Raw genomic sequence first — 22,712 nt, forward strand, 5'->3', positions numbered from 1 at the left:
GGGGGAATTTTTTTATACTAATGTCAGCCTTGCCTGCTAGTTTTAGTTAAGCTACTCAAATACGTGAAACTGAAATAAAAACAAAGCATAATGGAATGACCAAATCCAAAAAAAATTAAATTATAGAGAGTAGTTTTAATCTAATAGTTTTAATCCAATAAAAATCAAAATGGAATTGCCCAAAACCATCTTAGAAGACTTTGTTTCTGGAATTTTTAATCTAATGGTTTTCTTCATGTAACACTATCATCCATATTACGGATAGACTATTCATTAAACAACTAATGATCCAACAATAATCCACAACATTAAAAAGGTTCCCTTAAGGCTACCAAAGCCTAAAAAAACATTAAATTTTTTTGCAATCCCCAAAAATTTAGTACATATAAATTGGTCAAATTATAACATTCCTAAATAATATGACAAATAAGATAAGCAATACATTGCAAAGAAACATTTCCTTATAAAAATCTTACTCTTTCTTGAGCGATTTACATTTTTGTTTCAAACTCTTAATATTTGTGTTTAATTCAATGTTATCCACAACATCATGATTCACCTATTTTGTTTGGTTGTCCTCGCCCACACTTTGCACACTACCACTCTCAGACATCTCAACATTCCTGCTTCTACTACAACTCTCAAACATCTCACCACTTCCACACTTCATTATTTACTTCCTAAGTCTCGTATTCTCTTTTGCAAGTTTTCTTTCGCTATCATGTAATTCATGTATTACTTCATTCACCCTGTTACACACCTTATCATCATACCACTTAAAAAATCCGCATCCACCAACCTATATTTCACACAAAAAAAGTAATTCATGTATTACTTCATTCACCCTGTTACACACCTTATCATCATACCACTTAAAAAATCCGCATCCACCAACCTATATTTCACACAAAAAAAGTCGACTTTTTTTTTATATAAACTCTACAACCCAATTTAGTCCAGCCGACACAATAATCAAAAAAATAAAATTTACCCATATACAATTTTGTATATGTAGAAAATCCCAATTACTTTTTTACACATATCATAATTCCATGAGAAATTCATCCGTCTTTCTACATACAAAATTGTAAGATGACACAATTTCTACATCCCCATTTTAGATTTACCCAGCATTTCCAAAATACAAGAACAGTCATTTTGTTAAAAATGGAAAACCTAACACAATTCATAGAGGCCAATGTTTGAGCTTACATCATCAACACCTATCCCAAAACGACCAAATGAAGTTCCAATGTCATACTTGTCAACTCCGTAATCTAGTAACGCTATTTAAGAAAAATGAAATATCCACAACTGAGTTCATATACAGTGACTACTCTAGTATTCATGCATGAGAAAGAAATATTTCATCAATATCTAATTAAAAAAATAAAAATAAAAATCCTCAATTTCTTATGAATCCTAAAACAAATCGGCTAAATATACAGTGACTACCCATCTTAATTCTAATGCTATGATGAATTGTAGCACCAATTTAGTCCAGCTGACACAATAATCAAAAAATAAAAAAAATTCCCAATTTTTTATGAACCCTAAAACAAATTAGCTAAATATATGCTTAGCCAAAAATCTGAGCAACCATAATACCTTCTTATTGGGTTTAAATTGCTCCACGATGTCTCTCTCGGAGCTAACTTGTTACAAAAACATCTTCTTTTCTCTTCATCATAAACGAACTCCCCTCGTGATGATGAAACCAACTTCGAATAAAGCAACTTCTCCATTGATGGCTTCCAATCACTTATTTTCAAACAATATTTTCGATTCTTTTACAAGCCCACTAAATTTAAATCTTCAATTTTTAAAGAATTTCAACAGAAAGGGAGAGGATTTGAGATTTAGGGGTATTTATTTAGGAGCTGCTAATTTCTTTTAATTTTGCCCATGTGTGTGTTAGTTAAGGGTTTTAAATGTTTTTTAATTTTAATTATTTTCTAAGTTTAAATTCATTTACTGACGTGACATTATTTTGTCTTATATGTCATGTTAGCATTTACATACGTGTGATGCCTAGGTGGAAAAAAATTTACACGTCAACACTGTTAGTCCCTTAAAAGGCCATGTGAGCAAGATCGTTAAAAAATGACCAATTTGACCAAAAAAACAAAGGTTATGTATGAACGTGCTCCAGAAAACCATTAAGGGACAAAGTGATCTAACACCTAAACATTAGGGGTTAATTTTTCCATTATGTCTAATTTTATTAATCAACAAGTTCAGAAAATTTACAAGTTTACAAACGAATATACTATACTCGAGGCACTAGATCCAACATGATGCCCCTAAGGGAATATTTAGGCAAGTGAGACCGAGAGGTAATTTTGTTGTGCACTTGTTCACTAGTCCTGTATTGACCGGTGAGATCGAGAGATAAATCAGATTAATTTGTCTAAATCGGTAAAATTAAGATTGAAATAAAATGGAGCCACTTAGTAATTTAAGCAATTTAAGTACCTTGTTAGAGGATCGATGAACCACATCAAAATCGGCCAACCACCGCTAGTCATTTATTTGGTTAATTTATTAGTTTCATACTCTTTGTAATTTAGTCCCTAGATTAGCATATTTAATTTTCTTGCAGAAATTTCTTGTTATGGTTTGTCGTACTATAAAATCATATCAGTAATCGTTTAGACTCCATCGTGTTTGCTATTTATCGCTCAATCACCATCTCTTTTGGGTTCGATCCTTGGAATACTCTGGTATTCCATTGTAACACTACAAATATTACAACTGATCTATACGCTTGCAGTAAAATTGAACTTATAAAATTGTTTTATAAAATCGTTTATTTTATGTGCATGTGTGAACGCAGTCAAATTTATTGGCGTTAGTACCAAGGAGACGATGTAAGATTAAGTAATTCTTAGTGTACATGTTAAGTAGAAATAAGCAGCAAAAGTAGGATTTATAGATACAACTTTGTTTTTATTTGTATTTATTTCATTTGTAATTTTTGGTTTTTTTCATTCTCTTGTGCTTGTAGGAGGCGTTATATGACTCAGACCGATAATAATATCTTATCATTTGAGTTGAAATTGGAATGTATCATCACACACGCGAGGAGGGAGAAACATCCTAGAGACGTCCTACCTCTACAAAAAGAGCAGTCTACCAAAGATCCACAAATAGAAATTCCACAACCACACCTACCTATAGAGCAACGAACTTTGAGCGACTACGCAATGCCAAACTTGGATATTTTTTGAAGTAGCATTAATTTCCCAGTGTTTAATGCTAATAACTTCAAAATCAAACTGGCAATGATCTAAATGAAACAAGTGAACATTTATTTTCAATGGTCAATGAATGAAGATTCGAACCAACATCTTAAGATATTTCTAACCATTTGTGATACCTTTAAATATAATGGGGTATCCAGTGACACTATCCATCTTCGGTTATTCCCTGTTTCTCTTACTAATGATGCTTTTATGTGGTTAGATTCACAACTGGTTGATTCCATCAATAATTGGGACAAGCTAGCAAGCAAATTTTTGGCAAAGTACTTTCCCCCGAGCAAGACAATAAAACTTAATATGAATATTACAAATTTTTGGAAATTGGAAAGAAAGTCTTTATACAAACCATGGGAGCACTTTGAGCTAACACTACGCAAGTGTGCATATCATGGCTTACAAGATTGTTTGCAACTTCAAGTCTTCTATAATGGGCTTGACGGAAACTTACACTCTAGTCTTGACGGAGTGTCTGTGGGAGCATTCATGTCAGGACATACGCCAAGGCTTGTCAACTTATCGAGGATATGGCGATGAACTCTTACATTTAACCGGCTGAGCAATTCACATATTAGGCCAAAAAATCGGCAGTGAACGTTGTTGGTAGCAAAGACAAGTATCAACAAATCCTCGAAAGGCTTAATAAATTGGAGACGAGTCCGACCAATGTGCAAGTCCAAAACCAACCCAATCTTACCTATTTTATTGCATGACACGATGATAAGGGAAAGCATATGGAGGTTAACTATGTAGGGAAGAAAGGATATAACCGTTACTCCAACACCAATAATCTGAGATGGCATGATCATCCTAACTTTAGGTGGGGAGGAAACCAAGGGGAACCTCTCAATCAAGGGAACCAAAACCTTAATCCTTCAAAACCAAATGCACCGTATCAACCTCCATTACCTTTTAGGGCACCCAAAGATCAAGAAAGAAAATCAACCTATAGTAGCAACCCTCCATTGTGAATTAGGATAAGTAAGGTAAAGCAAGGCTTGCATGTGGTGCAAGCTGATGTGCGCCAATTGACCAAGTCTTGAAATTGTTGTAAAATAACTTAGCCTCTACCATAGCAGTAATACTGAACCTAATTTAAAGAGGGAAGGGAAGGAACATGCCAAGGAAATCACCCTTAGATCCGTGGCTATGGTTAAGGAACCTATCCAATCAAATTTACAGGAGAAAGAAGTTAGTGAGAAGGATGAGAGCACACATACTCCTAGTGTTGGAGATGGGATGGGAGAAAAGGTAAGACTGTTGGATCGCCGGTACCCCTACGGCACAGCGAAAAAAAAAATCGGCGACCCTAACCATGGATCCATGTGTGAGGAACGAATCGGAGTGATCAAGGTTACGAAATTACCTAATGTTTATTCAGAGTAGACAGCAACACCTCAACAACGAGTAGTCTGATCTGCTGTCGAACCAAGCCGCAATCTATCGTGATCTCGGCCTCTACGTAATCCACCCAGTTGACTACGAACAGAAGGAATCCCCAAAACAGTTTTGAGAGTTATTTTTCTTTGACGGCTGTTAGGCTCAAACAAAGAAAAACGACATTATATATATATCCTTTTGTTTTAGGGTTTTTAGTAATTAAATAAATATAATAATATTTTTATACCGAAAATTATAATACATTAATTATAATATAAGTTCGGTAAACCATATATTTATTTGAATTCTTATGCTAACCAAATTCATGTCCTCATTATACATACAACAACCTTGTACATAATGTGTTGGAAATTTGATTACCGAATTAAATTAATTCTATAATTAATTTAATTCAAGCAACCCCAAAAACAATACCAACTATGGTTTATTCCGTTCATTTCAACTATAGGGTGTGACCCTGTAGGTTCCTGTAAAGTTAGCAGTAACACTAGAATGATTCTAATGCTACAAACAATGAGTGGCATCTAGCAATGCATCATTGCTACCTAAGTCACAAGAGATCATGATTCGACATAACCTTTTTTTATGATTAACCTTTTATGCAATAATCCTTAATTCCTTTATCTCTGGATTGGACACAAGTCATGGAATAGTCACACTTGCATTATCCATTCCATGTTCCTTGATATCTTAAGCAGACTACAATATACAAATAAGTATGACATCTAATATCAACTTATTTGAGCATGGCCATGCATTTCTAGTCTCACTTAATCAAGTGGCCTAAGATATTACTCCTATTATGTAGGAGGGACTTATCCTATATCGAACAACCATATCCCTCTACATAGATTGTGGTATATCCAACATCAGTCTTTATAGAACAACCAGTTACGGTGTACGTTTGACTGTATCAAAATATACAACTCACGATGTTGGGATTATGATGATCTCAAGTCTGAGGATCATATAAATATTAATCATTATGAGTAATGTCGTGACAATTACATAATAATCCAAGAAACATACTCATAACGGGTCAGGTCCAATATGTTGTTCTCTAACACACATATTCATGTAATGATTCGACATTCCATATCAATGACAACTCTTTATCATCAATCAACTACATGTTAGTCTTAATGCATTATCGTTCTCCTATCCAATAATAATACTTGACTAAGGAAATTTTAAGAATAATCATATTATTCTCAGGACATTATTATAAAACAGTTTATTTATATACACGGAAAAGAAACTGAAATAATAATGGTAACGCCTTATATTAATAAACATGATAAATCAAGTATGTTATTACAACCATCTCATGATTGATCTTTGGGCATACTCTAACAAAGACTTGAGAGAGAGCCTAGACAAGTTGAACCAGAGGATAGAATCGTTCTATCACCACCACTAGCCTAAAGCCCAGACCATTTTTTTCACGTCTAGAAGAGTAGAAGAAGAAAAAGAGTGAGGAGTTCTTGCAATTCCTTAATATGCTTAAGGCCTTGAATGTGAACCTCCCCTTGTTAGAGCTCCTTGAGAAAATACCCAAATATGCCAAATTCTTTAGGGATGTTATGTCTCGTAGGAAAAAATAGTGAGAAGAGAGCAAATCTCTCTTAATGAGGAATGCAACGCAGTAGTGTTAAGAAGAGTTCCTCCCAAGCTCAAGGATCCCAGTAGCTTTACCATCCCAATAGAGATAGACAAAGTTAGTTTCGGGAAAGCCTTATGTGACATAGGGGCAAGCATTAACCTCATGTCATTGTCTATCTATAGGAGATTAGGTTTGGGAGAGCTTAAGGAAACTACAGTTACCTTGCAATTTGCCGACCGATCTTTGGTATGTCCCAAGGGAGTCATTGAGGACGTGCTAGTGAGAGTTACACAATTTATTTTTCCATTGACTTTATCGTGCTGGACTTTGAGGAGGATCTCGAAATCTCTATTCTATTAGGGAGACCTATCTTGGCCACATCTAGAGCTACTATAGATGTAGGAAGGGTGAGTTGACTATGAAAATTGAGGGAGAGATTGAAGTTATCAAATGTGTTGAGCCCAAACCTAAGTCTAAAGAGGTGTTGCCATCACAAGGGAGGTAAATGAGATGAGACCTTATTGTGCTAACAAATTTGCAAATTTTATGGAATGATGTAGTTTTTCAGGTGTTCGTGCGCCATGAAAGATAATCTGGAAGTGAATGAGGATGAGGAAGACATTACAATTCTTAGGAGGCCTTAGTCGCACATTGAACAGAAGCCATATCCAAGTGTTGAAGACACCGATGAAACATCATTTCAGGGGTGTGATTGACCGCCCCAAGTTGCATTTTTAATTTTCCACATGTGGAAAGGAAACCCAAAATTTTGTAAATAATTAAATGTTTTGAGCATGAACTCCAAGTGTTTTTGCATGTAGTGTAGGATTTTAATTAGTATTTGTTTGCCTTTTAGACTTGCTAGAATATAAATTTGATGATTGAGAAGAAAATTTGATGATTTTGTAAAAGTTTTGGGGTCTGTTCAGTGAAATCGCGATGCTCAATAAGGGATATCACAATTTCTAAAATAGTTTCAATAGGAGCCAAAAATATTTTGGTTATCACGATATCGAACCCCTGATATCGCGATACCCCTAGAATTTCAAAAGTTAAAATTTTGGTTTTTAATAGTTGTATCGCGATACCCAACCCTTGGTATTCCGATAGGTCAGATAGAATGTAATGTGAAGGGTCGAAAAAAAGGGGGTTATCGTAATATCCAACCCTAGGTATCGCGATATCCATGTCGGATCAGGCGATACCTAGTTTCAGGTATCATAGTTTGCGCGTTTTGGAGGCTTTTTAAGCCTCTAAACACCCCATTCTCTTTATTTTCCCCAAATTTTGAACCCTAAATTCTGTAAAACACTTTCCCCTCTTTATTTTCTCTCAATCTTCTCTATTTTTGTTTGCAATTTCTATTTTTTTGCTTTATTTTTGGTAAGTTTTCTTCTTTTGCAGGTATTCTCCTCTTTTAGTTTGGGGAACACGAAACTTTGTTGCCTCAAACAAAAAGTTCATCACAACTAACACAATTCAAGTTTCCTTTTTCTTCCTTTTGTTTGCATTTGCTACTTTTTCATATTTATTATTTTTATTTTTACTATCTTATTTTGGTTGTAGTGTTGATTGGTTGTGCTTAGTTGGCTAGTACATACTTGATAGTTAGCTTTTTTTAAAGGTTGATAAACATGCCCTATAGAATGAAAAAATGAGGGAAATCCCAACCCGAACCACCTCCGATATCGGAGTATGTTTCAGATAAGTTTAAGTCGAAAGAGACCGAAGCCTATTTCTCAAACATTCAAGGAAGGAATTTTATCCTTGAAAGAGGCTTTGACCTTTTCGCCTCGAATTGCGAAGGAATTTAGGATTTGGTTCAGTTTTATCGATGGATGAATCTTGCTATGGTAACAGCTACACCTACAGTAATACTAGTAGTTTTGGAGTTTTAATCCAATTTAAAAATTTCTAAAATGAACAAGGTGTATGTTCGACACAATAAAGTCGATATTTGTAACAACCCATTTTTAGCAACATCGAAACAATGGTTTCGAGACCACAAATCTGACGAGTAAATTTCGTTAAGAAATTTTAATTTTTGCTTGATTAATTAAGTAAAAAGAACTAAATTGTAAAAGGTGAAAAAGTGGAGTTCTATTAGTTAAAAGGGCTAAATGACTATGGAAATGGGACTAATTGGACTTAAATGGCAATTATACCATTCATAAGGTTAGTGGATGTGCATGGCATCTTTTATTGAAATTTTGGAGGTTTTTAAAGGTTAAAATGATAAATGGTAAATTAAACATAAATTAAATAAAATAAAGGTTAACTTCATCTTCTTCTAATTGTCTCCACTGGAATTTCAAGGAAAGAAAGCCATTTTAGGGCTCTTGAGTTCGGCTAGCCTGGGTGTATGCATGTAAGTGATTCCGAGCCCCGTTTTTAATGATTTAGGGTCTAAATTGTTAAAGGTATAAATTATAGTGTTTTATTGTGAAAATGTGATAAATTTAAGTAGTGTCAAGGTTCCTTGCATGTTTGGTTAACATGGAATTTGATTGGAATGGTTAGATTTTAAGTTATAAGATTAAGGACTAAATTGTGAAAAGTTAAAATATTAGGGGCAAAATGGCAATTATGCATAAATGTGAATTATAGATTGAATTGAATGTTTGAGGTTAATTGAAATACTTAATTAAATATAATTATCTATTTAGATCAAGATAAACCTTAACCGAATATAAATCGAAGAAAGGCTAAAGTTATGGATTAGCTTGATCATATTTCTATGCTCTAGTCGTCGAGGTAAGTTCGTATGAACGATTATCATATTAAAGATAATCACATTGATTGTTATTATCTTAATTATATTACAAATGAATCAATATATGAACATATCAATGTTATGAAGAATTGATGGATAACGTGTCCCAGTTGACCCTTAGGAATTCTTAGGATACAAATGATATGTCATTAGGGATTTCATGTTTTGGGTGCTGATGTTGAATGTCCTACTGATGGCCGAGGTCCTGCATTTGTTGTGGATACTCTATAGCTCGTGTGAACAACATCGTGTAGTTTACATTCTGACCCACAACTCATGTGAGTAGGCCCATTTCACAGCTCGTGTGAGCAACGATGTAAAAGAAATGTTATGGTTATATGTACAGGCACACTTTGTGCAAGCTCTCCCGTGTATCCGATGTAATTCTAAATGGTTCAATGGGTAAGAAAAGTGAACAGAAAGGTTAGTATGCAATTGTATTGAATCATAACAATATGGAACATTGATGGTGCAAAATGTTATGTTTAAACATGATAAATCACATATTCTAAGGAAGCATTTAAATATATATGAAGAAGTGGAATAACATGTGAGTTTGATGTTGTTGTTAGGCTTATATCAAGCTTATGGTTATGGTTGTTTTTATGCTTAAATTTATATTACGTAATTGATCTGTTAAGTTGAGTTTTGTTTATACGAACTTACTAAGCATTTAATGCTTACGTAGTTATTTTTCTTTTGTTTTATAGATTATCGGAAGCTCGATCGATTTGGAAACTCATCGTAGATCTATTGCACTATCCAGTAAATATATTGGTAGTTTTTGAATGTTTTGGCCAAGGTTATAATGGCATGTATAGGGTGTTTTAAAATAGTGTTTTTGATGAACAACTAAAATGATATCTTGGTATGTTTTGTGCTTGGATGTTGTGGATTGTTGATGGGCTTATAATGCTTACTCAAGTAAGTCATTTTGGTCACTTATAAATGCATGTATATAACGTTCTTTTGGTAAGTTTGTAATGTCTTGGTAATGGTTTGTTATGGTATGTTTTGTGTGTTTTGGAAATAGTCAAGTGAGGAATGTTTAAATACTTAAATGGCCTAGAATTGTATGCATGGAATTAGGCATATGGACATGTTTAGGTAGGTTATATTTTGTTATATGTTGAGGTACCTTGTATGGCATATTGGTTGATTGAATTGGGATTTTGAAATGGTATATTCATGTGTGTTTGAAGATGCTTAGGCTTATATATAGTATGTATAAATGGGTGGTAAGGTCATATATGGAATGGTTTGGAAATGACTTGATTTTTTTTGGTACATTTTAGGTCCACACGGGCGTGTGACTCAGTAATGTTAGACACACGGCTTGGCGACACGGCCGTGTGTCATCTGTAGGTTCTTTTATTTACAAGTCAATGAGTTACATGGCCTAGCACTTAGGCGTGTGAGGCAATTTCGAAAGTTACACGACTGTGTAACCCTACTCAGACAGTTACATGGGTGAGGACACGTGCTGGGACACGGTCGTGTGTCCCTATTTCGAGTGTTACACTGCCTGAGACACGGGCATGTGTCTCAACCGTGTGAGGCACATGACTTTACCACATGCCCGTATGACCCCTATTTTCAAATTTTTATGACTTTTTCCAAGACTTTTCAAATTGTTTCAAATTAGTCCCGAATTGATTCTAAGTTAATTTTAGGGCCTCGAGGGCTCGATTCAGGGACAATATGCATGTTATTGATTAGTTTATGTTATGATTTATGTTATTGAATGTTAAAAAGTTTTAATGTTTCTGACTTATCGGTAATACTCTGTAACCCTATTTCAGCAACGGATACAGGTTAGGAGTGTTATAATATCTCCCTTTAAGCAGTTAGTGATTATTATGGCGTGCCATATTACGTTACAACAATTTTTTTGCTTTGGACCTTTAGAATTTTACTAATGTTGATATGGACGACGGTTAAACATTTTTAACAGAGGGCAGGGGTGAATGAAAGCGTGAAGGGTATAATAATTACCTCTTACCTTTTAAACAAACTATCATGTTTCCTTTTGCTAAGATGTGGATGCAATTTATATGTACTCGTATCTCACCACTGTTTAACACTAATATTGTTAATGTGTTTTGAGCTGATTTTTGTACTGTATTTTGCAGTGAAAGAGAGTTAGCCTTGGGAAGTGGGTAAACAAGGAGATCAAAATCTGTATATCGAACATGAATGTTAGAATCTATTTTCCTCATCTGATTACTGACTTATGCCGTCGAGCTGGAGTGGTGATGGGAGCCACTGAACAATTTCATCATCTGACTACGAGCATTATTGGAGATACCCTACTCCATAATTTCCAGAAATTGCACAGGAAGAAAATAAAGGAATAGAACTAGCGACGTAAATAGAAAATGGAAGTGCCTCCAACGGTGAAGAAGAAAAGCACAAAAAAGAAGACCAATGAGGAGCCTACGCGGTGAGAACGTAAGCTCAGAACAGATGTGCGCTACAACATGAGATTACTGGAGGCCATGAAACCATTCTCGGACACTTTCATGACAAGTCAGAAGACATAGAGCTTACAATGGCCCGAACGATCAAGCGATTAACTGGAGGGCAATACAGTCAGGGAGGAACAAGAAGAGGAAATCAAAGAAGAAGAAGAAGATGGCGAGGTGACGAGGTGGCGAAGGATGATGATTTCATACCCTAACACAACAACTTCGAGGGAACTTTTGCATCTGCGTAGTAACCCACGGGGAACCCATCATTTGTGAGCCAAGTAACCGACCTGAGATGTTTTTTTCAAGGTCGACTGTAAGGGCCAAAAGCAAGGGAATTAAGGGATAGAGTGAGGGTCCCGATGATAACTCTGATTAGTTACATGCCTTTGCATTTTATTTTCTTTTTTTATGCGGCATGTAAACTAATAAATACTTCTGGATTTATTTCTTGTTATTTTTATTTTTCATATTGTGTTGGGTTGTTTTTGTTGTTGTTTGTGTATTTGTCTTATGTGTAGCGAATTACCCTGAAAGACTACACAAATTTCGAGCTTTAATGAGGAGGTGGACCCCCGAACTAGTCTAATGCTCCATTTTAGGGAAGTCCGGTAACTTCCTATCTTTTTTCTTGGGACACATTGGGGACAATGTGTAGTTTAAGTGTTGGGGGTGCACATAATAGTATGTGTTTTATTTTTCTTGCTTTTATGTTAGTTTCTGTGTTTATTTTAACTTTTTCGCCTTTTTCAATTTTGTTTCTATTTTGTGTAATTGCATGGTGCTTGGACTATAATTAGGTAACCAGTTACTAGTTGTACATATTGAATAAGTACATAGAATTGGAAAACTTATAAATTTTGAATGATACTAGATAATTTCTTATTCTTGATTGTAGAATAATTAATTCTATTAATTAATGTGTATAATAAACTAGAGGTAATAACTAAAATGAAAATGTATAAAGTGTACTATATGAATAAAATATACGTATCCTTTCAAGGAAGGAGGAATGATGTGTGCTCAAACATCTCATCTAGTCAAGTCAAAGACTATGAACAAATTTTTCCTTAAGGTTTCATTACTAAATCATGTTCCAAGCAATTGAAAGTAAACTTATCTCTCTTGTCCAATACTTAGTTTAAAAAAGCTAGTCAAGTTTTCAATAGGGCAATTCGAATAAGGATGGAAATCAAGTTTGAAAAACTGTTGTCCAAATCAAGGACTATGATTACAAAAGTCATTAAATTAGGTAATTCAAATAAGAAAGAATTCTTATTTGAAGCATCGTAAAAAAGCTTCTTCCTCTTAAAAGTTTAATTGATCAATTACAGAGGGTAATTAGGGTGGAAATCAAGTTTGAAAAATTGTTGTCCAAATCAAAGACTGAGATTTAGAAATTCGTTAAATTAAGTAATTCATATAAGGAATAATCCTTATTTTAAGCTTACTAGAAAAGCTTCTCCCCCAAAAAGTTTAATTGGTCAATTAGATAGATGATTAGGAGTCTTAGCCAAATGGCCATTGGAATCATTCTGCAAGCCAACTTGCCACCTTAGTAAAAGTCATTGTACTTGCTCATTTCTTACCTTTCAATTAAGGCTTTTATTTTATTATTTTATGGAAAAATATTTGGTACACTATTAATGAAGTTTTAGACTCCACAAGTAGGGTTAGAAGTTGACAAGTATTTTATAGGGGTATAGAAAAATATAAAAAATAAATAAATATTTTTAGATAAATTTTTAAGGTCATTGTGAAATAAAAAAATACACTACCAATATACCAAATACTAATTCTTATTTTACTAGTTATTTTAAATTATTTAATTATTATTTAAAATTTTTAGCTTTCTTGTAATGTAAGTTGGTAAAAAAAGTTTAAGTAAAATTCAACGACACTTGACTTAATTTCACTAACACTTTTAGGATTTTAGAAATTGCTTTTAATTGTAACTGGGAAGGCATGGTTGGGTCTTAGGTGTATACAATTATTATTTTTCTTTCAATAAAATTACTCATAGAGAGTTTATTTACAAGATTTCATTCTTGTATTTTATTAGAAGGTTCTTCTTCTCGATTTGTTTTAGGATTGGAGTTGAAGTATTCAAACTTTGAATTTGCCAAAATAATTTACTTTGTGAAGGATTGTATTATTTAAATTTGTTGGAATCCTTATTCCAAAAACTTCTGGTGGACATCAATTGTGCATTATCTAACATAATCCATAATCCATACTCTATTTCATTTTCATCTTTCCATTGTTTTCCATCTTTATTTTATTATTTTGAGATTTTAATTACCTTATATTTTAATCTCTTTAGTTTTCCAAAGTTTCAAGTGTTTATATTCAAAAATTAGCAGCACCTTACTTGGATTTTAAGAAACCTGTAAAAAATACTTTTTCTATGTTATAGAAGGATTTGTAATTCTGTTAGAATTTAAAATAAAATTATGACTGTTGTTATTATTATTGTTATTATACGTTTCAATTTGAGGGGGAATAAATTGTGATAACAGTGAGTTCAGACTTTAGTTGAACTGTACATTTTATGCCCTTAATTACACTGTGTTTTGTGCATCCTTGCCAGCTGTGAATAACGATTGTTGTAACTACCATGAAATAGTGTTGGTTGTTTTCCTTTTAGGCTGAGTGAGGGGAAAAAACCAGTTATGCGTAATTCTTGGTGAAATTGAATTATGTTTCTTCTTTGTTCATTCTCCTCTCTTCTCTTGTTTCCTTCTATTTTCTTCTTTTTCTTGAAATGACCGTATCAAAGGTATCAGAGCTAGTTGATTCGCCATGGCTAGTGAAGGGGTAACAACCAGATTGCAGAAAAAGGTTGGTCACTTGCAGTAGGAGGTTGCTCAACTCCAAGTTGAGTTATCTCAATGGGACACCAAGATCGACAACCAATTGAAGGAGCTCAGGGAAGATTTTCATGGGGAAATCAAGTCTGAATTGTAGAGCTTGTTTGTGTAATACTTGGGACACTTGCCATTTGTAGCTGTTATTGCTGGTTCTTCCTAGGATCGGGGTAAGAGCATTCTAGGAAGTCCTCCACCAGGCTTCCCTCCTAGAGACACTTCGATTGCTTCTCCTATGGGGGACCTGGGCAACACTAGAACACTTGTGGAAGTCTCATTGATGGATCTGGGCGCTCTTATAAGTTGGACTGTCCAAGGTTTGATGGTATAGATTTTAGAGGGTGGTGGTCAAAGCTGGAGCAATATTGTGAAACTAAGGGTGTGGTTGATAGTGTTAAGGCATGGGCTATGATGTTGCACTTAGAATGGAAGGCACTCAATTGGCATCACTTTTATGCTCAAAGACAATAAGGCTTTCATTTGTTGTCTTGGGACAATTATGCTCGTAGCCTCAAAGAAAGGTTTGGATCTAGTTCTTTTAGGGACCCCATGGCAGAATTGGTCTATTTGAAGCAGTTGAGTTTTCCCAATCAACTTTATCTTCTTGAAACATATGCTTTAAACATCTTTACTAGTAACCTTAAGCTTGAGGTAAGACAATGCTTGCAACTATTCAAGCCTAAGTCCTTGGTAGAGGGTGATTTGGTTGCTAGACAGGTTGAGACTATTTTGTCTAATTCTAGTAGAAAACTAGCTCCAGTGGGCATAAGGGGACAACCCTAACCTCCATCTTTGTTTCCCACTGTCAAAACCAATCTTGCACCAAAGTCCACCTCTATACCCAGAAGCTCTTTTGTGGGAACGAGTGGCCAGAAGTCCACTAATTGAGCCCTTTCACAAGCTGACATGGAAGATAAGAGGAAAAAGTGATACGGAACCCTGGATCTAGACACAAGAGAAACACAAATTAGAAATAAAAATGAGAATAAATAAAATTAGTTAAATAATAATAATAATAATAATAAAAGGATAGATTTTCCGTATGGAACCCTTGGTTAACTTGCAACCAAAAACGCCAATGATTGAGCGGCTCCGTACGAAACCCCTAGAAGAAGAACCTCTAGAAACACCGATGAACGGGAAAGAAATTTGAATATTTGTAACTTCGAAATACCCTCGAAAGTAACAAACTCCAAACTAAATAGCAAGAGAAGAATTACTTTACTCTCAAAAATTTGCCTCACACAAATTTGGAAGAAAACAAATACTCTCTTTTTTATATCCTCTAATGTGTAGAAAGCAAGCCTATTTATAGGCAACTTACAAGAGTAATTGAATCCTAATAAAACTCTTTCAAGAGTAATTGAATCTTAATAAAACTCTTTAAAATTATCTAAGAAAATAAAATAAATAATAACCTAACTAATAAAATTACTTAACTCATAAGTGATGTGTCCCAACCAATGAGAATTAAGTAAATAATAATAATAATAAGATACATAAAAGATTAATCCACCAATTTATTGGCTTTCACTATTCCAAGATTGGTCCAGTGAATTGCATTCTCGTATTTGTCAACGTCACGAACATGATGACTTAAATTTGTAGCAACAAAGTCTTGGACAAAAGCATTCATCTTTGATTTTAATTGTCGTGCCTTGCTTCGAGTGATTGGACCACAAGGAAAAACAACCCCTTGAGTGTCACCTCTTTCGCTCGTATCATTCTCCCCCTCTTCAAGAAGATTCATCCTCGAATCTGAACCTACATCAAATTCAAAAGGAGAAAGATCAGAAACATTGAAAGTAGCACTAACACTATACTCACCAGGAAGATCGATGCGATAAGCATTGTCATTTATTTTCTCGAGTACTTGGAATGGTCCATCTCCTCGTGCATCAAGTTTATTCTTTCTCTTAGAAGGAAATCGTTCCTTCCTCATATGCACCAATACCCAATCTCCAGGTTCAAACAAGACTTGCTTTCGCCCTTTATTAGCTCGATGTGCATTGGACTCATTCTTTTTCTCAATGGCTTTACGAGCCTTCTCATGGATCTCTTTCACTAAATCAGCTTTCCTTTCACTATCTAAATTAGCAATCTCATTCAAAGGTAAAGGAAGCAAATCTAAAACAGTAAGTGGATTAAAGCCATATACAATCTCAAAAGGAGTAAAACCTGTGGAAGAATGAACAGAACGATTATAAGCAAACTCAATATAGAGTATCCATTCTTCCCAAGATTTAACATTCTTACCTATTATGGCTCTAAGCAAAGATCCCAAAACTCGATTTACCACCTCGGTTTGACCATCAGTTTGAGGGTGGCATGTAGTAGAGTAAAGTAGTTTAGTACCTAACTTACCCCATAACACCTTCCAAAAGTGACTAATTTAGTCCTTGGGATTCCATGTAATCTCACAACTTCACAGAAAAATAGATCGGCAACATGGGTTGCATCATCAGTCTTATGGCATGGAATGAAATGAGCTATTTTAGAAAATCGATCCACAACCACAAAGATGTTATCTCGTCCACGCTTTGTCCTTGGTAAACCTATTACAAAATCTATTGAAATGTCAGTCCAAGGTGAACTAGGAACAGGAAGAGGAGTATATAGACCATGAGGCATCACAGTGGATTTAGCTTGTTTACAAGTAATGCAAGTAGAGCAAATTTTCTCAACAAGTTTTCGTATGTTAGGCCAATAAAAATGCTCATGTAAAACATCATAAGTCTTAGTGACTCCAAAATTACCCATAAGACCACCACTGTGAGCCTCTCGAACTAACAATTCTCGCATTGAACACTTTGGTAAGCATTGTCTATTATTTCGAAAAAGATAGGCATCATACTTATAAAATTTGTGAAATGCACCATGTTCACATGCGTCATAAATGCTTGCAAAATCAGAATCAGTGGCATATAAATCTTTGAGATACTCAAAACCTAATAACTTAGTATGCAAAGTACTAAGTAAAGTGTACCTCCTTGATAGAGCATCAGCCACAATATTATCTTTACCTTTCTTATACCTTATAACATAAGGAAAAGATTCAATGAATTCAACCCACCTCGCATGTCGCTTGTTCAACTTACCTTGTCCTTTTAAGTGATTAAGTGATTCATGATCAGTGTGAATCACAAACTCCTTTGGTAAAAGGTAATGTTGCCAAACTTCTAGTGCCCTTACCAAGGTATACAACTCTTTATCATAGGTCGAATAGTTCAAATGTGCTCCACCAAGTTTCTCACTAAAGTAGGCTAGTGGTTTACTATCTTGCATGAGGACGGCACCTATACCTACACCAGAAGCATCACATTCAATCTCAAAGGTCAAATTAGGTAAAACAAGAATAGGAGCATTACACAATTTATCTTTAAGTTCATTAAATGCTAATTCTTACTTATCTGTCCAATGAAAAGATACATCATTTTTAATAAGTGCAGTCAAAGGCGAAGCAATTGTGGAAAAGTTACGAACAAACCTGTTGTAGAAACCGGCTAACCCAAGGAAAGACCTTACCTCAGAAACAGTTTTAGGGATAGGCCATTCTTTAATTGCCTTTACCTTCTCCCCATCCACATGGATTCCTGTAGAACTTATCACAAAACCCAAAAAAACAAGCTTATCCATACAAAAGGTGCATTTTTCAAGATTAGCAAAGAGTCGTTCATGCCTTAACACATCCAATACTAATTTAACATTCCCAACATGATCATTCAAAGTTTTGCTATAAATCAGTATGTCATCAAAATACACAACGACAAATTTTCCTAAAAAAGGTCTAAGTATGTGGTTCATTAATCTCATGAATGTGCTAGGAGCATTAGTTAAGCCAAATGGCATGACTAACCACTCACACAAAGCCATACTTAGTCTTAAAAGCGCTTTTCCATTCATCACCTTGTTTCATTCTTATTTGATGGTAACCACTTTTTAAGTCAATTTTAGAGAAAATGCATGCACCATTAAGCTCATCCAACATATCATCTAATCGAGGAATTGGATATTGATACTTTACCGTAATCTTGTTGACAGCACGACAATCAACACACATTCTCCAAGAACCATCTTTTTTTGGGACGAGAAGTACAGAGACCGCACAAGGGCTTAGACACTCACAAATCAACCCTTTCTCTAAGAGATCTTCAACTTGCCTTTGCAACTCCTTAGTTTCTTCAGGATTGCTTCGATAGACTGGTCTATTCGGAATACTCGAACCAGGCACAAAGTCAATTTGATGTTCAATCCCTCGTAAAGGAGGTAATCCCTTAGGCATTTCAGAAGGAAATACATCCTCAAAATCCTACAAAAGATCAACAAAACAACTAGGCAAATGTGTATTAGGGTTAGTCAAAACAAAGTTTTCTCTAAACCTAATAATTACAAATGTTTGTTTTGTACAAAGAGCAAATTTGATATCTCGAAACCTAGCGAATAAACTCACTCTCTCATATCGTGACTTGTGTGTACAATCACTTACCAATGTTGGGCCTTAAAGTTGGCTTTTAACACTAAGGGCCTCTTTACTCTCAGCCTTTTTTAATGATTTTACCTCACTTCCCTTACCCATCTCACTAGCAAGTTTGAGTTGATCATTGTAGACTTCTTGAGGAGGAAGTGGAGCCAAAGTAAACTTCTTTCCAATGAACACAAAGGTATATTGGTTAAGGAAACCATCATGATTTACTCGTCGATCAAACTGCCATGGTCGTCCAAGTAATATGTGCCTAGCTTGCATTGGAACAACATCACACAAAACTTTATCAGAGTATCTACCAATGAAAAATGAAACTAAGCATTGTTTAGATACTTTTACCTCCCCACTATCATTCAGCCATTGCAAGCGGTATGGCCTTGGATGCTTCACACAAGGTAGGCCAAGTTTCTCAACAAGGGAAGAACTCACCACATTGGTGCAACTTCCACTATCGATGATCAATGAACTAGGTTGTCCACCAATCAAACATCTCGTGTGGAAAATGTTATCTCTTTGTTCGCGCCCTTCCTCCTTAAACTGGACATTTAAAGCCCTTCGAGCAACAAGTGCTTTCTCACTATACTCCAAGTATTCTTCATACTCATCATGAGTATGCACATCATCAGCATCTTCCAAAGGAGGCATCTCATCTTCGTTATCAGACTCAAAATCAACCTTGCCATCTTCTCGAATCACCAATGACTTTTTATTAGGGCATTCTCGAGCATAGTGACCCCTTCCTTGGCATTTGAAACAAGTAATATCTTTTGGCTGCTTAAAGGCACTAGGAGAAGTAGAAGAAGAAGATGGAGCTCGATTAGTAGAAGTAGAACCTTTAAATGAATTAGGCATACCTCTATCTTTGGAGTAAGTTCTAGGCTCATTTGGCTTGAACCGTGCATCTCTCCCATTCCATAATCTATCATCTTGTTTTTGACAATTTTCTTTCCAAGCAGGATTAGAAACTGAACTAGCACCCCTCGTTGTCCCTTTCTTTCGTAATTGCTTTTCAATGGTGAGTGCGATTTGAAGCATCTCTTCAACATCCATGTAGTGTTGTAACTCAACTCGATTTGCAATCTCAGGCTTTAGGCCGGCAAGGAACCTAGCCATAGTCACCTCAGCCTCTTCAACAATATTGATTCTAATCTGAATAGTCTCCATCTCTTTGTAGTAGTCATCCACAGATCTATCTCCTTGAACAAGATGTTGGAGTCTTTGATGGAGTTCTCGATAATAGTATGGTGGAACAAACCGTTTTCGCAAGATGCGCTTCATTTCAACCCAAATAGTAACAGGTTGCTCTCTATAAAGAATCCTGCTTTTACATAATTGATTCCACCATGTTAGTGCATAATCAATGAACTCAACGACAGTGTATGTTACCTTTTTCTCATCAGAGTAGTTGTAACAAGCAAAGACTGCTTCCATCTTTTCCTCCCAATCAAGGTAAGCATCAGGATCATTCTTCCTTGAGAAAGAAGGAAATTTTGGTTTGGGGGTGTCATTGTTTCGTTCCAACCTTTCTCTAGGTACATACTCGGACTCAAAGTCATCATCAAAAACATGGTCCTCCCTTCGTTTAAAAGTTCGATCGCGCGAATTTGATCGGCTTATAAAGGCTTCGTTCAACTTCTTGTAATTATCGGCAATGTATCTCTCTTGAGTTGTAAGTTTCGCATCAAGATACTCCCTTTGCTCTTGTAACATCTGGGTCATGCGATGTTCGAATTGAGTTTGCAACTTTTTCATCTCTTTTTGCAACAACTCGACCAAAGGATCGTTCTCTCTTTTTTGCTCATCCTCTTCATTTTTACTAGTTTGGGATCTAGTGAGCGGCATGGTATCTGTGAAAGATCAAACAAACAGGAACAAGAAAGAAAAAATAATAATAACCTCACTTGTTAGCTCTCAAAAGAATAACTCTCTGAATGATTCAAAACTTGTAAATATGTTTGGAGAGGGTTACTAATCAAGATCAAATAATGGAGGTGCAAACTTCAAAAAAAACAATGAAGACCCTAATTGCTCTAAGAGGCCAATAAACTTGACGAGGCAATTTGTAATGGAGGCTACACGGATGAAGGAATTGTGCGTGCCTTTAATATCTGCTAACACAAGAAGAAACAAAGTGTTAGAAAGCGTAAGAGAAACAAAAAAAACGTAGACCTGCAACAATCCCTAACTCTAGAGTCAAAGAAAAGCTTTAATAAGAAGAAAACTTAAGAAAACTCTACCCAAATTAAAAAAAAAACAAAAATCGGAAATGTTTGGTGTCTTAAGATTTTCAAAAATTGAAGCTTTAATTATACTTGAGTCAAGAAAAGAAGAAGGAAAAAAAAATCAATTTTGGGAAAAATAAAAATAAAAATAATAACAATAATAGGAAAAGAAGAAACCTACGTATGAAAGGTAGGCAAAAAAAATTTTTTGCGCTTTTTGCTTATTTTTTGCGCTTTTTGCTTTTTTCTATTTTTTTAAAGAATAAGAGGAGAATAAACACAAACTTCAAAAAAAAAGAGAATCGACGAAACCGATGAAAAGTGTTTTTGGTATTTTGACTCGTTTCGGATTTGATTTTAGCTTCAAAAATAACAAGAATGGCTCAAATCGATATCAACCGATTCGAACCCGGATCTAGACACAAGAGAAACACAAATTAGAAATAAAAATGAGAATAAATAAAATTAGTTAAATAATAATAATAATAATAATAATAATAATAATAATAATAATAATAATAATAATAAAAGGATAGATTTGCCCTATGGAACCCTTGGTTAACTTGCAACCAAAAACGCCAATGATTGAGCGGCTCCCTACGAAACCCCTAGAAGAAGAACCTCTAGAAACACCGATGAACGGAAAGAAATTTGAATATTTGTAACTCAAATACCCTCAAAGTAACAAACTCCAAACTAAATAGCAAGAGAAGAATCACTCTACTCTCAAAATTTGCCTCACACAAATTTGGAAGAAAACAAATACTCTCTTTTTATATCCTCCAATGTAGAAAGCAAGCCTATTTATAGGCAAATTATAAGAGTAATTGAATCCTAATAAAACTCTTTCAAGAGTAATTGAATCCTAATAAAACTCTTTAAAATTATCTAAGAAAATAAAATAAATAATAACCTAACCAATAAAATTACTTTAACTCATAAGTGATGTGTCCCAACCAATGAGAATTAAGTAAATAATAATAATAATAAGATACATAAAAGATTAATCCACCAATTTATGGGCTTTCACTATTCCAAGATTGGTCCAGTGAATTGCATTCTCGTATTTGTCAACGTCACGAACATGATGACTTAAATTTGTAGCAACAAAGTCTTGGACAAAAGCATTCATCTTTGATTTTAATTGTCGTGCCTTGCTTCGAGTGATTGGACCACAAGGAAAAACAACCCCTTGAGTGTCACCTCTTTGGCTCGTATCAAAAAGGGCCTATGCTTTTGCTATGGAGCTAAGTATGGACCTAGTCATAAGTGCATGATGTCCCAATTATATCAATTGTTGATGGAACCTTTGTCAGAAAGTGAGGGTGAGGAATTCCAAGATTGCCAGGAAATCTTAGTCTACTGATCCAGAGGGAGAGATCTACACCCATTTTGTCACTTCATGCAATGCAAGGTTCTTAAGGCAACAACATAATGAGAATTGCAGCTCAACTTGGAACCAGTTGGGCAATCATGCCGGTGGATTCTAGTAGCACCCATAATTTTTTTGGATGCTAAGTTGGTGAAGAAGTTGAACTTGCTGGTGGATCATCAATGTAAACTCAAGGTGTCCACTGCTGATGGAGGCAATTTGGTGACTCAAGGTCATTGTAGAGATGCTGCAGAGATGTTACA

At 35.0% G+C, this 22,712-nt stretch overlaps 1 protein-coding gene across 1 annotated transcript; it reads left to right on the plus strand.

The window, feature by feature from the left end:
* Positions 1–3,994: 3,994 nt before the first annotated feature.
* Positions 3,995–6,908, plus strand: LOC105778968 (uncharacterized). The gene is made up of 4 exons (XM_012602721.1): positions 3,995–4,227; positions 4,325–4,511; positions 6,256–6,510; positions 6,825–6,908. The coding sequence occupies exons 1-4, from the start codon at positions 3,995–3,997 to the stop codon at positions 6,906–6,908; spliced, it is 759 nt and encodes a 252-aa protein (XP_012458175.1).
* The last annotated feature ends 15,804 nt before the right edge of the window (positions 6,909–22,712 follow it).

This window comes from Gossypium raimondii, chromosome 4 (assembly GCF_025698545.1).
Source record: "Gossypium raimondii isolate GPD5lz chromosome 4, ASM2569854v1, whole genome shotgun sequence".
NCBI classification, from domain to species: Eukaryota; Viridiplantae; Streptophyta; class Magnoliopsida; order Malvales; family Malvaceae; genus Gossypium; species Gossypium raimondii.